Genomic DNA, 17,240 nt, shown 5'->3' on the forward strand with positions numbered 1-17,240 from the left:
GAAGGCCCTGATCCAGATTTTCCCACCCTCTTTCCTTTGATCTGCTCAGCGTGTTAGTTCCTCAGATATATGCTAATCAGGTGCAATTGGACAGGGTACCAACCCACTCACATGCCTCCACCCCCCCCTCCCACCCCCCCCCCCCCCCCAATGCCCCCCCCCACAACTCCCAACTCCTCGGTCTCAGCCTGGAATTTCCTCCATGACATTAGATCCGAAAATGCACCAACTCTGCCTATGTTAAGATACACTCAAATTTTCTGCCAATCTCATTAGAATATTCCTGTACGTAAAATGGGCCTAAATCAGTGTAAACAATCGGGGCCCAAGGAACTAGCACTATATAATTAGCTTAAGTATAAAAGTTAAAGTTTCCACTCATTTAACCACCATTCATGTACAAGTGGCACGGCTGTTTAACAACCTGCAATAGGGGAAGCGTTTCTATTTTTAATGTGACTTGTAACTGAAGATATAGAGCAGGTTTCAGTGAGGATCAATTAAAAAAAAACTTTCAAAAAACTGTAATAAAACATCAGAAAAGACTTTGTTTCCTGCTGGGCCTGAACATCTGGTGGTAACTTGGAGAGCGACTTGGAGCAAATGCAGGAAACTCGGGTATGGGGCTCCATAACTTGGGGGGGGGGGGGGGGGGGGGGGAGGCCGGTGGGCGGCAAGGCTGCATTATGGGTGGAGGGATTGATAGCCTATCGTGTAAGATGGTGGCGATTTGGGCATGTTGTGCTAATGCCCGTAACTCTCTCGCACCCAACATTCCACAATCTGTTCAGCCGTGTAACCAAGTTGCGGCCGGGTTACTGGTGTCTCTGGGAGATTCCTGACCCTCTTGTCTATTGTTTGTTTTCTGAGTGAGTTAGTGAAACAAGGTGATCTCCAATTCCATGTGTTTTCATTTTCTGAATCATGTGATCAATCAGCGACTTGACAAAGCCAAGTACCTTCCTGCTCCCATCTGCACTGTGCCCCCCCAGCTAAGTGCTATCTGTGAACTTGGATATCCAGCTCTCTATTCCTTCATCCAAGTCATTAATAAATATGGTGAAGAGTTGAGGCCCCAGAACAGATCCCTAGGGAATACCACTTGTCACATTCCACCAATCCAAGAATGCTCCTTTTATCCCCGCACTCGGTCTTCTGCCTCCCAACCAATTTCCAACCTGCATCACAAGGTGACCTCAAATTCCATGTGCTTTCATTTTTGACAATGGTCTTTTGTGTGGAACCTTATCAAATGCCTTCTGGATAGTGACAACATCCACTGACACTCCCCTATCCATCCTGATATGGCCTCCTCCAGAAATTGCACCAGATTAGACCTACCCTCAGAAATCCATCTGACTCTTTGGTCAGCTGGTACTTGTCCAAGTACTCAGTGATTCTGTCCCTGAGCTTAGGTTCTAGTAACTTGACCACACCTGATGTTAGATTCCCAGGATTGATCTGCTGGTGCCAACTACCTGGGAGGAATGTGCTTCACCTGTGCCACTTCTCACAGGTCGGAGACCGACTTGAACAGCAGTCAGGAAACTCGCAGTACTGATTCATTCCATTTTTCGATTGTGACGTTGTACGTCCAACCACAGTTGGCAGCCCTGGTTATCAGGCAATCCTTCTGAAGCAAATGGAGAATAATGCGACGCAGATTCCTGCTCCCTAATCCCAGCTCCAGAAGCACCCTTGGAAGACTTCCCGCATCTCTTCCCCCTGAGAGATGGAGACCTCCCTGCCCGGCTGATTAAGGTCGAACCCTTACCCTGGGGGTCAATGAGTACAGGGTACTGAGTCACTGACTAGATTTGTGGGGTGGAGGCGGAGGTACCAGCTCCGATTGCCATTCTCTGCTGAGTTATCTAATCTCGGCTAAGGGCCAACAACGGCCCAGTATTGCTGGGCAAGGAAGCTGATGATGCAGGCAGCCTCTCCACTGCTGATCACTGTCCAAACTCTCCCAGAAAGAGAGTTGAGGTATCAGAGGGAGCCTGGCTCCTGGGACTGGACCCCGGTGAGAGTGGATGTCGTTGGGAGGAAGAGGTGTGCGGAAGAGAATGAGGGGAGGCAGGGATCAAATGGTCTGAAGATTTGCTCTCAGCCACCCTGTCTGACGGCAGACGTGCTGTGCCTTTTTACAACACCCTGTCAGAGCCTGTTAGATTCCAGCTCTTGCAACAGGGCTGCTACTGAGAATTTTACAAGTTTTATTTGCATCCGTTCCGACCCCGAGATGCCTGGGGAGTAGGAGAAGTGGGGGGATTGGGGAAGAGGAGGATTCAGTTCCTAACCAAGACCAGCCTGAGACAAATCAATTGAATCAGAGATTCAGCTGAATGGTGTTATGAAGGGGGAGGAGAGGGAATGCAGACAGGAATGTTCTGGGTGACTGCAGTCTGTACACACTTACTCTTCATGGGCATTTTTATTCCTCATTTAGAAAGAGCTGAAATCGCACCCGGCAAAATAAACTATTCTCGTCAAGTCACTCTGGGTGTTGACGGTAGCTCACTCCTGGTGTAGCTCACTCCTGGTGTAGCTCACTCCTGGTGTAGCTCACTCTGGGTGTAGCTCACTCTGGGTGTAGCTCACTCCGGGTGTAGCTCACTCCCGGTGTAGCTCACTCTGGGTGTAGCTCACTCTGGGTGTAGCTCACTTTGGGTGTAGCTCACTCCGGATGTAGCTCACTCTGGGTGTAGCTCACACCTGGTATAGCTCAATCTGGGTGTAGCTCACTCCTGGTGTAGCACACTCCTGGTGTAGCTCATCCTGGTGTAGCTCACTTTGGGTGTAGCTCACTTTGGGTGTAGCTCACTCCTGGTGTAGCTCACTCCGGGTGTAGCTCACTCTGGGTGTAGCTCACTCTGGGTGTAGCTCACTCCGGATGTAGCTCACTCTGGGTGTAGCTCACTCCCGGTGTAGCGCACTCTGGGTGTAAATCACTCTGGGTGTAGTTAACTCTGGGTGTAGCTCACTCCCAGTGTAGTTCACTCCCTGTATAGCTCACTCCCGGCGTAGCTCACTCCGGGTGTAGCTCACTCTGGGTGTGGATCACTCTGGGTGTAGCTCACTCTGGGTGTAGCTCACTCCCGGAGTAGCTCACTCCCGGAGTAGCTCACTCCCGGAGTAGCTCACTCCGGGTGTAGCTCACTCCGGGTGTAGCTCACTCTGGGTGTATCACACTCCCGGTGTAGCTCACTGTGGGTGTAGCTCTCTGTGGGTGTAGCTCTCTGTGGGTGTAGCTCACTCCAGGTGTAGCTCACTCCGGGTGTAGCTCACTCTCGATATAGCCCACTCCCAGTTTAGCTCACTCCCGGTGTAGCTCACTCTGGGTGTAGCTCACTCTGGGTGTAGCTCACTCCGGGTGTAGCTCAGTCCCGTTGTAGCTCATTCTGGGTGTAGCTCACTCCCGGTGTAGCTCACTCCGGGTGTAGCTCAGTCCCGGTGTAACTCACTCCCAGTGTAGCTTACTCACGGTGTAACTCACTCCGGGTGTAGCTCACTCCCGGTGTAACTCACTCCTGGTGTAGCTCACTCAGGTGTAGCTCACTCCCGGTGTAACTCACTCCCGGTGTAGCTCACTATGTTCAGTCTTTGCATGTTTCAGGAGGCTATTTAATTTTGTTCATCACTCCGATCGATGAGGGACGACCTGGAAGGGAATATTTGATTACCACATAGAACATGTCTAATTCCTGGACAGGGGACAAACAAACCTTATTGGATCTGGAATCTCTCTCTCAAATCCAGTTTCCAACGCTGTCTTCATCACTGCCTTGACTCTTTACTTTATCTATTCACTCTTTCCTTAACTCCAATCCCCATCCCACACTCGCTAATCTGCAATCCCCATCCTACACACTGTTTTGTGATGCCGTAACAGGTACCGACACTCTCCGAAGTCATTTCCATTAATGGTCTAGCTGATCTCCTGCAGTCTGACTCGAACTGGGATTTGGATATATTCCCATGCTTTCCTGGCCAGTTACTAACCTTCCACCCTCCGTAACTTTCAACTTATACTGAACTCTGCTGCCCTTATCTTAACTCACGTTAAGCCCCATTCACCCATCACCGCTCTGCATGGTGACCGACCTTGGCTCCCAGTCTGACCTTGATTTAAAATTTCTCATCCTTGTTTTCAAATTCCTCCACGGCCGCACTCCACCCTATCTCTGTAACCTCCTCCAGCCCTACAACCGTCCAAGATCTCTGCACTCCTCCATTTCTAACTTCTTGTGCATCCCCGATTTCCATAGTACCACCTTTGGTGGCCGTGCATTCAGCTGCCTGGGTTCAGCTCTGGAATTCCCTCCCTAAACTACTGCGCATCTCTCCTCTTTTAGTACAGTCCTTAAAACCTACCTCTTTGACCAAGCTTTTGGTCACGTGTCCTAAAATCTCCTTAAGTGGCTCGATGTCCGATATTGTTTGCTAATGCTCCTATGAAGCGCCTTGGGATTTCTTAGTAACATAGAAACATAGAAAATAGGTGCAGGAGCAGGTCATTCGGCCCTTCGAGCTTGCAGCGCCATTCAAGAAGATCATGGCTGATCATGCAACCTCAGTACCCCACCCCTGCCTTCTCTCCATACCCGCTGATCCCGTTAGCCGTAAGGGCCACATCTAACTCACTTTTGAATATATCTAACGAACTGGACTCGACAACTTTCTGTGGCAGAGAATTCCACAGGTTCACAACTCTCTGGGTGAAAAAGTTTCTCCTCATCTCGATCCTATATGGCTTACCCCTTATCATTAGACTGCGACCCTTGGTTCTGGACTTCCCCAACATCGGGAGCATTCTACCTGCATCTAACCTGTCCAGTTCCGTCAGAATTTTATAAGTTTCTATGAGATCCCCTCTCATTCTTCTAAATTCCAGTAAGTATAAGCCTAGCCGATCCAGTCTTTCCTCATATGTCAGTCCTGCTATCCCGGGAATCAGTCTGGTGAACCTTCGCTGCACTCTCTCAATAGCAAGCACATCCTTCCTCAGATTAGGAGACCAAAACTGCACACAATACTCAAGGTGTGGTCTCACCAAGGCTCTGTACAACTGCAGTAAGACCCCCCTGCTCCTATACTCAAATCTCCTCGCTATAAAAGCCAGCATGCAGCATGCCAGTTGCTTTCTTTACTGCCTGCTGTACTGCATGCCAGCCTTCAATGACTGATGTACCATGACTCCCAGGTCTCTTTGCACCTCCCCTTTTACTAATCTGTCACCATTCAGATAATAATCTGCCTTCCTGTTTTTGCCACCAAAGTGGACAACCTCACATTTATCCACATTATACTGCATCTGCCATGCATTTGTCCACTCACCTAACCTGTCCAAGTCCCCCTGCAGCCTCTTAGCATCTTCCTTGTAGCTCGCACTGCCACCCAGCTTGGTGTCATCTGCAAACGTGGACATAATACTTTCAATTCCTTCGTCGAAATCATTAATATATATTGTAAATAGCTGGGGTCCCAGCACTGAACCCAGTGGCACTCCACTAGTCACTGCCCGCCATTCTGAAAAGGATCCGTTTATTCCCACTCTTTGCTTCCTGGCTGCCAACCAGATCTCTATCCACGTCAATACATTACCCCTAATACCATGTGCCTTAATTTTGCACACTAATCTCTTGTGTGGGACCTTGTCAAAAGCCTTTTGAAAGTCCAAATACACCATATCCACTGGTTCTCCCTTATCCACTCTACTCGTTACATCTTCAAAAAAACTAGAAGATTTGTCAAGCATGATTTCCCTTTCATAAATCCATGCTGACTTGGACCGATCCTGTCACTGCTTTCCAGATGCGCTGCTATTACATCTTTAATAATTGATTCCAGCATTTTCCCCACCACTGATGTCAGGCTAACCGGTCTATAATTCCCTGTTTTCTCGCTCCTTTTTTAAAAAGTGGGTTTACATTAGCTACCCACCAATCCATAGGAACTGATCCAGAGTCCATGGAATGTTGGAAAATGACCACCAATGCATCTACTATTTCTAGGGCCACTTCCTTAAGTACTCTGGCGTGCAGACTATCAGGCCCTGGGGATTTATCGGTCTTCAGTCCCTTCAATTTCCCTAACACCATTTCCTGACTGATAAGGATTTCCCTCAGTCCCCACTTCTCGCTAGACCCTTGGTGCTCTAGTATTTTCGGGAAGTTATTTGTGTCTTCCTTAGTGATGACAGAACCAAAGTATTTGTTCAATTTGTCTGCCATTTCCTTGTTCCCCATTATGAATTCACCTGATTCTGATTGCAAGGGACCTACATTAGTCTTCATTAATTTTTTTCTCTTCATATACCTATAGAAGCTTTTATGTTCCCTACAAGCTTACTCTCATACTCTATTTTCCCCCTCCTAATTAAACCCTTAATCCTCCTCTGCTGAAGTCTAAATTTCTCCCAGTCCTCAGGTTTTCTGCTTTTTCTGGCCAATTTATATGCCTCTTCCTTGGATTTAACACTTTCCCTAATTTCCCTTGTTAGCCACGGTTGAGCCACCTTTCCTTTTTTATTCTTTCGCCACACAGGGATGTACAATTGTTGTAGTTCATCCATGTGATCTTTAAATGTCTGCCATTGCCTATCCACTGTCAACCCTTTAAGTATCATTCTCCAGTCTATCCTAGCCAATTCATGTCTCAGACCGTTGAAGTTTCCTTTCTTTAAGTTCAGGACCCAAGTCTCTGAATTAATTGTGTCACTCTCCATCTTAATGAAGAATTCTACCATATTATGGTCACTCTTCCCCAAGGGGCCCTTAACGACCAGATTGCTAATTAATCCTCTCTCGTTACACAAGACCCAGTCTAGGATGGCCTGTTCTCTAGTTGGTTCCTCGACATATTGGTCTAGAAAATCATCCCTTATCGACTCCAGGAAATCCTCCTCCACAGTATTGCCACCAGTTTGGTCAGCCCAATCAATATGTAGATTAAAGTCACCCATGATAACTGCTGTACCCTTATTGCACGTGTCCCTAATTTTCTGTTTGATGCCATCCCCTACCTCCCTACTACTGTTTGGTGGTCTGTACACAACTCCCACTAACATTTTCTGCCCTTTGGTGTTTCGCAGCTCTACCCATATAGATTCCACATCATCCACGCTAATGTCCTTCCTTGCTAATGCGTTAATCTCCTCTTTAACCAGTAACGCTACCCCACTTCCTTTTCCTTCCTGACTGTCCTTCCTGAATATTAAATACCCCTGGATGTTGAGTTCCCAGCCTTGGTTACCCTGGAGCTATGTCTCCGTAATCCCAATTACATCATATCCGTTAACAGCTATCTGCACAGTCAATTCATCCACCTTATTACGAATGCTCCTCGCATTGAGACTCAGAGCCTTCAGGCTTGTTTTTTTAACACTCTTTATCCTTTTTGAATTATGTTGTAATGTGGCCCTTTTTGATTTTTGCCCTTGATTTCTCTGCCCTCCACTCTTGCTTTCCTCCTTCCTACCTTTAACTTCTGCCCCCTTTTTACTTCCCTCTGTCTCCCTGCATAGATTCCCATCCCCCTGCCATTTTAGTTTAAACCCTCCCCAACAGCACTAGCAAACACTCCACCTAGGACATCGGTTTCGGTCCTGCCCAGGTCAGACCGTCCGGTTTGTACTGGTCCCACCTCCCCCAGAACCGGTTCCAATGGACCAGGAATTTGAATCTCTCCCCCTTGCACCATTCCTCAAGCCTCGTATTCATCTGAGCTATCCTGCAATTCCTACTCTGACTAGGCACTGGTGGCAATCCTGAGATTACTATCTTTGAGGTCCTACTTTTTAATTTAACTCCTAGCTCCCTAACTTCAGCTTGTAGGACCTCATCCCATTTTTTACCGATATCGTTGGTACCTATATGTACCACAACAGCTGGCTGTTCACCCTTCCCCTCCAGAATGCACTGCAGCTGCTCTGAGACATCCTTGATCCTTGCACCAGGGAGGCAATATATCATCCTGGAGTCTCGATTGCGGCCGCAGAAACGCCTATCTATTCCCCTTACAATAGAATCCCCTATCACTATAGCTCTCCCACTCTTTTTTCTGCCCTCCTGTGCAGCAGAGCCACCCCTGGTGCCATGGACTGGCTGCTGCTGCCTTCTCCTGATGAGTCATCTCCCCAACAGTACCCAAGGTGGTGTATCTGTTTTGGGAGGGAGATGACTGCAGGGGACCCCTGCACTACCTTCCTTCCACTGCTCTTCCTGATGGTCACCCATTCCTTATCTGCCTGTGTAACCTTTACCTGCGGTGTGACCAACTTAATGAACGTGCTATTCACGACATCCTCAGCATCGCGGATGCCCTAAAGTGAGTCCATGCGCAGCTCCAGTGCTGCAATGCGGTCTGTCAGGAACTGCAGCTGGATACACTTCCTGCACATGTAGTTGTCAGGGACACTGGTAGTGTCCCTGATTTCCCACATAGCACAAGAGTAGCATGACATGGGTCTGGGCTCTCCTGCCATGACTTAACCCTTAGATTAACTTAATTGGTAACAACGCCAAAGGTTTCTTACTGATAAGAAAAAGAAAAAAGATAAAGAAAAAGAAAAGATACTCACCAATCAACTAACCAATCACTTACCCTCTTGGCTGTGACGTCACACTTCGATTACTTTTTACTTCTTTCTTACTTTTGACCCTGCACCAGCTGCAGCTCGCTGTCCCTCCCTGAACTGACGCCAACCTGGGACCACCGCTGGGTCTTTATAGGCCGCTGCTCGCTCCTCGCTGCTCCTCCCCGAACTTCCCCCTCCCCGAAGTAGGTTAAACATGCTATATAAATGCAAGTTGTTGTTGTTGGATTTCTTCTCCTGTTCTACCATGCTGACTCCCACTGGGACCTGTGGGTGCTTTGGGCTTTGTTTGCTTCCCCAAGTGCCCATTCCTCATGTATCAACCTCAGTAGTAAGTGTGGGTAGAGTATGTAGCCTGCCTGCCAGGGGGGGCAATTTCCAGAAAGGGGTAATTGAAGGGCAGGTACCCATGCCGAGTCACACAGTACCTGTCAGCTGGGATGGTCTCCAAGTACTTCACATGGGGTATTGCTGTTTGGGCTGTGACTGTGTAGGGCAAGCCAGAGGCGCTGAGACCAAGTGGTCTTCTAACTGGGCACAGACCAGAAATCAAACCTGGTTCCTTGTGGCCTTAGTTACTGTCTGCCTTTTCCAAGCGAATCTCTGAGGAACTGGTTATTACTGTCTTAGGGACTGCTGGGAGGGATTGTATTGGCCTTGCAGGAGCAGAGCTTGACTCGCTCTACGAGGCTGTGACAAAGTCCTGCGATGTCTCTGGTCACTGCTGTCGATGTTTGTCTCTTGTAGTGATTGATCTTCTGGAAGCCCTGAACATCACAAGATCTATAAAGGGAGTGAGCAGAAGCAAAGGTTTGGAGCCAGGGTTCCCGGCGTGGAAGTTCCGTAACCGGGTGCCACACCTCACCCTGCCACGGGATTACGCCATCTACTTCCTCACCTCCATGCAAGGGTCCATCGGCTTCCACTTTGTGGCGAAGCAGAGCAGGAACTCAGAGGGGACAGTGATTTCCTTCACCTCCCCCACTACCACCAAGAAGGATGGCCGGCCACTTTTGCAACTCGTGTCCAGCACCAGAAGCAACCAGCTGCGGCTGGATTATCGGACTGTGCACAACATGGAGCCGGCATCCATCGTCTTCCCTGGAGGGACTCCCTTTGGCAACGGGCAATGGGGCAGGGTGGCCTTCAACCTGGAGGCACAGAAGATAACGCTTCTCATCGACTGCGAGGAAGATATCGTATTCGAGAAAAACATGGGCGATGATGCCATCAGTCTGATTCTCCCTATCGACTTGGAGATTCACTTCTCCAGTACTGAGGGAGACCGAAACAGCAAGTTCACGGTAATGGCAGCACAAACCCCCTCACACGCTTTCCGTGACCGGTAATAACCTGCCTATGTCATAGAAACATCTGAATCACTGGACAATAAAAAGTCCATTTAGTTCACCTTTCTCCATCCTGGTAGTCACACGATATAACATGGAGTTGTTGACTAACCATAGCAATCAGTTTCTGTCAATGAGTCTACAACAGACCCAGACGGAAAGCAACGAAAACTCCAGTGGTGGAGAGCTTTGGAAACCATAGGTCCAAAAGTCATCTGTTCTTCCTAAGCATGCTACACTATACTATAAGATGGAGATAGACAGATATTTCGAATGATAAGGGGGTCAAGGGTTATGGTGGGCGGGCAGGGTAGTGGAGTTGAGGCCAAGATCAGATCAGCCATGATCTTATTGAATGGCGGAGCAGGCTCGAGGGGCCAAATGGCCTACTCCTGATCCTATTTCTTATGTTTCTTTCACTCACCACACGTCACGTCTCAAATTACTTATATACTGTAGCCTGCAATGAAATCTGTCCAATTTGCTTTTGAACGAATCAATACCATTTGTGTCCAGTCTGAAATGCCTCCCTTGTGTTGTACGCTGTCCCCTTGATGGGAGTGCAGGCCATGTTTCTCTTCAATTCCTGCCTGCTGGTTGCTGAGCCCTTCCTACACACACACGGTACTGACCTTCCCCAGTGAATACTGAGCTACACACACACCAGACGGATTTGGGTTCGGGCACCACTCTCTGATGAGTTAGCTGATCTGAGCCAGGATGCTGGAATAACATCTGGATTCAGTGAGAGAACTGATGGCGTAAATCAGCCAAGATTCCAGCTGCTGCCTTCTCACCCCCCCACCCCCGAAGATGCTGACTCTCTTGGCCCCCCTCTCACCCCGCTGAAGGTGCAGACACCCTCCTCCTCCCCTGAAGGTGCTGACTCTCCCCCCTCCCCTGAAAGTGCTGACTCTCTCCCCCATTCCCTGAAGGTGCTGACTCTCTCCCCCCTCTCCTGAAGGTGCTGACTCTCTCCCCCCCTCCCCTGAAAGTGATGACTCTCCCCCCTCCCCCCCGAAGGTGCTGACTCTCTTCCCCCCTCCCCTGAAAGTGATGACTCTTCCCCCTCCCCACCCCTGAAAGTGCTGACTCGCTCCCCCCTCCCCTGAAAGTGATGACTCTTCCCCCCCCCACCCCTGAAGGTGCTGACTCGCTCCCCCCTCCCCTGAAGGTGCTGACTCTCTCCCCCCTCCCCTGAAGGTGCTGACTCTCTCCCCCCCTCCCCTGAAGGTGCTGACTCTCTCCCCCCTCCCCTGAAGGTGCTGACTCACTCCCCCCTCACTTGAAGGTGCTGACTCTCTCTCCCCTCCCCTGAAGGTGCTGACTCTCTCTCCCCCTCCCCTGAAGGTGCTGACTCTCCACCCCCCCAACTCCCCTGAAGGTGCTGACTCTCTTCCCCCCTCCCCTGAAGGTGTTGACTCTCTTTCCGTCCTCCCCTGAAGGTACTGACTCTCTCCCCCCCCTCCCCTGAAGGTACTGACTCTCTCCCCCCTCCCCTGAAGGTGCTGACCCTCTCCCCCCTCCCCTGAAGGTGCTGACTCTCTTCCCCCCTCCCCTGAAGGTGTTGACTCTCTCCCCCCTCCCCTGAAGGTGTCGACTCTCTTTCCCCCCTCCCCTGAAGGTGTCGACTCTCTCCCCCCTCCCCTGAAGGTGTCGACTCTCTTTCCCCCCTTTTCTGAAGGTGTCGACTCTCTTTCCCCCCTCCCCTGAAGGTGCTGACTCTCTTTCCCCCCTTTCCTGAAGGTGTCGACTCTCTTCCCCTGTCCCCTGAAGGTGCTGACTCTCTCCCCCCTCCCCTGAAGGTGCTGACTCTCTTCCCCTGTCCCCTGAAGGTTTTCACTCCCTCCCCTGTTGTCCCCTCTCCACCATTGCTGACGGTCTTTAGGGTACAGGTTCCACAGGCACATCGGTCCCTTGGTACTTTTTGTGGTCATCCACTACATAGTTTTTGTTTTATTATACATAGTGAGTATCAGCGGACTATCGATGGTGAGAGAATCAAGGCTGTGCATGATCCCCTCTCGCCTGACGTATCGCATACCCCTCCCAGCAGGGTGTCACTGGGCAGTACTCAGGGCAGCACCCAGGCTGATTTCCCCCCTCATCATGGAGGCCAGTTGTGGAGGGCTTCTCATTTTTGCCGTTACAGAGCACAGATTAAACAGAGTGCTTCCTGCTCTGTGTATCCAAGTCAGGTGCTCACCCAGCCATGACTGACTGTAATTATGGATTGGCCATCATTGGGTTGCTCCCTGTCTCCCTGTACTGAAGTGGTAGCCAGGGGAATGTCTATGGATGTAGTTTAAATGGACTTCCAGAAAGCATTTGCTAAGGTTTCACATAAGAGACTGTTAAACATCATAGTATTGAAGGCAAATTATTGACCTGGTTAGGAGATTGGTTTGGCGGTGAAAGTCAGAGAGTAGGGATAATTGGTATGTGCTCAAATTGGAAGGAAGTGACTCATGGTGTCCCTCAAGGATCCGTGCTGGGGCCTCAACTATTCACTATATTTATTAATGACTCATCACACAATAGAGAGCTATATATCCAAGTTTGCTGAATAATAAGTTGGGTAGGCGGGAGCATAAAAATACAAAGAGATACATTAAGTGAGTGGGCAAAACTGCGGCAGATGAATTTCAACGTAGGTAAGTGTGAGGTCATCCAATTTGGACCAAAAAAGGATCGATCTGAGTATGTTTTAAATGTCGACAAGCTAGGAACAAAGAGATTTAGGGGTCCATGTACACAGATCATTACAATGTCGTAGTCAGGCACAAAAATAATCAAAAAGCCGAGTTGAATGTTAGCCTTTATAACTAGAGGGGTAGAATATAAAAGGGAGAATGTTTTACTACAGCTATACAAAGCCCTGGTTAGACCACCGTCCGAAGTACGGTGTAGAGTTCTGGGCACTGAACTTCAGAAAGGATATATTGGCCTTGGAAGGAGTGCATGCACATTCACCAGAGTGGTACCAGGGTTCCAAGGGTTAGATTATAGGGATAGTCTACGTAAACTAGGCTTGAATACCCTGAAATATAGAAGGGTAAGGGGTAATTTGATTGAGGTTTTTTGGATTATGAAAGGAATTGATAAGGTAGATAGAGATAATTTTTTTCCATTGATGGGGAATCTAGGACGAGGGGACATAACCTTAAAATAGAGACTCTCTATTTACTCTAGGGTTACTGGCAGACGGCAGAGATCTCCCCGAGTGGATTCGTTCGCCGACCATGGCACTGCGACAATCTGCCAGGTAAGGAGAGGACAGTTTGTCCCTTGTACAGAGATGGCCTAAGGTGTTGGGGTGTGGTGGGGTCCATGTGATAAGGAGAAGGAGGGAGTGTGCGAGCATAGGGGACGTGCGTGCGAAGGGGGTGCACGTGAGGAAAGGGAGGGAGTGTGTAAGGAGAGGGGGTGCATAGGGAGCGCATGCACGAGGAGAGGGAGGAGCATAGGGGGCGCGTGCACAAGAAGGAGGAGCATGGGGGGCGTGCACGCGAAGGGCGTGCGCGTGAGGGGAGGGAGAAAGTGTGCAAGCATAGGGTACGTGCGCATGAAGGGGGCGCACGTGAGGAGAGGGAGGAAGGGAATGTGCAAGGAGAGGGGGGAGCATAGGGAGCGCGCATGAGGAGAGGGAGGGGCATAGGGAGCGCGCACGAGGAGAGGTAGGGCATAGGGAGCACGCACGAGGAGAGGGAGGGGCATAAGGAGCACGCACGAGGAGAGGGAGGGGCATAAGGAGCGCGCGCGAGGAGAGGGAGGGGCATAAGGAGTGCACATGAGAGGAGAGGGAGGGGCATAGGGAGTGTGCACGAGGAGAGGGAGGTGCATAGGGAGCGCACACGAGGAGAGGGAGGGGCATAAGGAGCGCGCAGGAGGAGAGGGAGGGGCATAAGGAGCACGCACGAGGAGAGGGAGGGGCATAAGGAGCGCGCGCGAGGAGAGGGAGGGGCATAAGGAGTGCACATGAGAGGAGAGGGAGGGGCATAGGGAGTGTGCACGAGGAGAGGGAGGCGCATAGGGAGCGCACACGAGGAGAGGGAGGGGCATAAGGAGCGCGCAGGAGGAGAGGGAGGGGCATAAGGAGCACGCACGAGGAGATGGAGGGGCATAAGGAGCGCGCGCGAGGAGAGGGAGGGGCATAAGGAGTGCACATGAGAGGAGAGGGAGGGGCATAGGGAGTGTGCACGAGGAGAGGGAGGCGCATAGGGAGCGCACACGAGGAGAGGGAAGGGCATAGGGAGCATGCACGAGGAGAGGGAGGGACATAGGGAGCATGCACGAGGAGAGGGAGGGGCATAGGGAGTGCGCACGAGGAGAGGGAGGAGCATAGGGAGTGTGCGCACGAGGAGAGGGAGGGGCATAGGGAGCATGCACGAGGAGAGGGAGGGGCATAGGGAGTGCGCACGAGGAGAGGGAGGGGCATAGGGAGCTCGCACGAGGAGAGGGAGGAGCATAGGGAGCGCGCACAAGGAGAGGGTGGGGCATAAGGAGCGTGCACGAGGAGAGGGAGCGGCATAAGGAGTGCACACGAGAGGAGAGGGAGGGGCATAGGGACCGCGCACAAGGAGAGGGAGGGGCATAAGGAGTGCGCACGAGGAGTTGGAGGAGCATAGGGAGTGTGCGCACGAGGAGAGGGAGGGGCATAGGGAGCGTGCACAAGGAGAGGGAGGGGCATAGGGAGCATGCACGAGGAGAGGGAGGGGCATAGGGAGTGCGCACGAGGAGAGGGAGGGGCATAGGGAGCATGCATGATAAGAGGGAGGGGCGTAGGGAGCATGCACGAGAAGAGGGAGGGGCATAGGGAGCGTGCACGAGGAGAGGGAGGGGCATAGGGAGCATGCACGAGGAGAGGGAGGGGCATAGGGAGCATGCACGTGAAGGGAGGGGCGTGCGAGGATAGGGAGACCACACGGGAGGGGTGGTATGCATGGGAGGGGTGAGGGTAGTGTGCATGGAGAGGAAGAGGATTGAGATGCCGGCGAGACCAGCAATCTGGAACTCACAGTCATAATAAACACACATAATAAGAAAGATAAAAGCTTGCTGTGATTAGAGTTCATGCGGGCAACAGCCTGACTCTGACATAAAACATTAAAGGAGCAGGTGTGAGCCATGAAATGCTCTGCTCTATTCGAGGCACACAGTTACAAGAGGCACAACTAGACCGGGAGCCCTGAACCTTGCAGGGTGTGACGTAAACCCTTCTCCCAGTGTTGTCATCCCAAAGCAGCTCTCGCTAGGGCTTTGGGTGAGCACGGAGGGAAATCTGATGTCTAAAACTTTTGTTTACATTCGAATTTCTCTCGTCGCCCATGAACTGAAGTGCAGACCAAGGACATTCCCAAGCCTTAAACTCCCTCTACACTGTCCCATCAAACACTCCCGGGCAGGTACTGCATGGGGTTAGATACAGAGTAAAGCTCCCTATACACTGTCCCATCAAACACTCCCAGGGCAGGTACAGCATGGGGTTAGATACAGAGTAAAGCTCCCTCTACACTGTCCCATCAAACACGCCCAGGGCAGGTACTGCATGGGGTTAGGTACAGAGTAAAGCTCCCTCTACACTGTCCCATCAAACACTCCCAGGGCAGGTACAGCATGGGTTAGATACAGAGTAAAACTCCCTCTACACTGCCCCATCAAACACTCCCAGGGCAGGTACTGCATGGGGTTAGATACAGAGTAAAACTCCCTCTACACTGTCCCATCAAACACTCCCAGGGCAGGTACAGCATGGGGTTAGGTACAGAGTAAAGCTCCCTCTACACTGTCCCATCAAACACTCCCAGGGCAGGTACAGCATGGGTTAGATACAGAGTAAAACTCCCTCTACACTGCCCCATCAAACACTCCCAGGGCAGGTACTGCATGGGGTTAGATACAGAGTAAAACTCCCTCTACACTGTCCCATCAAACACTTCCAGGGCAGGTACAGCATGGGGTTAGGTACAGAGTAAAACTCCCTCTACACTGTCCCATCAAACACTCCCAGGGCAGGTGCAGCACGGGGTTAGATACAGAGTAAAGCTCCCTCTACATTGTCCCATCAAACACTCCCAGGGCAGGTACTGCATGGGCTAGATACAGAGTAAAACTTCCTCTACACTGTCCCATCAAACACTCCCAGGGCAGGTACAGCACGGGGTTAGATACAGAGTAAAACTCCCTCTACACTGTTCCATCAAACACTCCCAGGGCAGGTGCAGCACGGGGTTAGATACAGAGTAAAGCTCCCTCTACATTGTCCCATCAAACACTCCCAGGGCAGGTACAGCATGGGTTAGATACAGAGTAAAACTCCCTCCACATTGTCCCATCAAACACTCCCAGGGCAGGTACAGCTCGAGTTTGATGCTGCATGAGCGGCTGATATCCGTGTTAATGAAGCCTCTGTACCTGATCCCTGTGAGCGATACGATGGGGACTGCCTGCAGGTCTCTGCTACACTTGATAACAATCTTTTGAAACCCTGGTTGCTGATTGCGACACAGGATATGTATCAGACCACCAGCGTGGAGAATGTGTGGAGACCAGTTACACGGCTTGCATTGTTTAGGTTAGCGAGGAGTTCCAGACATTCCCGTGAGTTCCACTGACATTGCTGGGCCTGTAGTTATGTGCAGTGCTGCTTCATACGGACAGCATGTACAATATACTCACCTGACATACTGTACCAGCACCTACTGGAACTAGTAATCCAGATATAGCCTGCTGAATAAACAGTGACTCTGTACAGTTACACAGTGAGTGATCCTTGCCCTGAATAAACAGTGACTCTTTACAGTTACAGAGTTACCCTTACCCTGAAAAAATAATGACTCTGTACAGTTACAGTGAGTGACCCTTACACTGAATAAACAGTGACTGTGTATAGTTACAAAGTAACTTCTATCTGAATACACAGTGACTGTGTACAGTTACACAGTGAGTAACCCTCTCCCTGAATAAACAGTGTCTGTGTACAGTTACACAGTGAGTGACCCTTACCATGAATAAACAATGCCTCGGTACAGTAAGTGGGTGACCCTTACCCTGAATAAACATTTTTTTTAATTTCAAAAATATACTTTATTCATAGAATTTTGGCAAAATACATTACAATAATTATCACGGTACATTAAGATACAACCCACAATCACAATACAGATAGCACAATACAGATGAGAGCAGTACATGGTACTCTATACAAACAGATTACAAGTACATTATCATTAAAAACATTTTCTACATCATAGATTGTGAGGGTATTTTATACACTGGTTCCCACCCCTCGATGT

The 17,240-nt window shown here is 50.2% G+C and overlaps 1 protein-coding gene across 1 annotated transcript in view; it reads left to right on the plus strand.

Moving 5' to 3' along the window:
• The window catches only part of kcp (kielin cysteine rich BMP regulator), a 370,984-nt gene that overhangs the window by 16,340 nt on the left and 337,404 nt on the right, over positions 1 to 17,240 (plus strand). Inside the window, exons 2-3 of the mRNA XM_070897288.1 lie at positions 9,344 to 9,900; positions 13,138 to 13,210. Of these exons, the coding sequence (XP_070753389.1) occupies positions 9,344 to 9,900; positions 13,138 to 13,210 (630 nt within the window). The remainder of the gene's footprint in view (positions 1 to 9,343; positions 9,901 to 13,137; positions 13,211 to 17,240) is intronic.

Source organism: Pristiophorus japonicus, chromosome 13 (genome assembly GCF_044704955.1).
Source record: "Pristiophorus japonicus isolate sPriJap1 chromosome 13, sPriJap1.hap1, whole genome shotgun sequence".
NCBI classification, from domain to species: Eukaryota; Metazoa; Chordata; class Chondrichthyes; family Pristiophoridae; genus Pristiophorus; species Pristiophorus japonicus.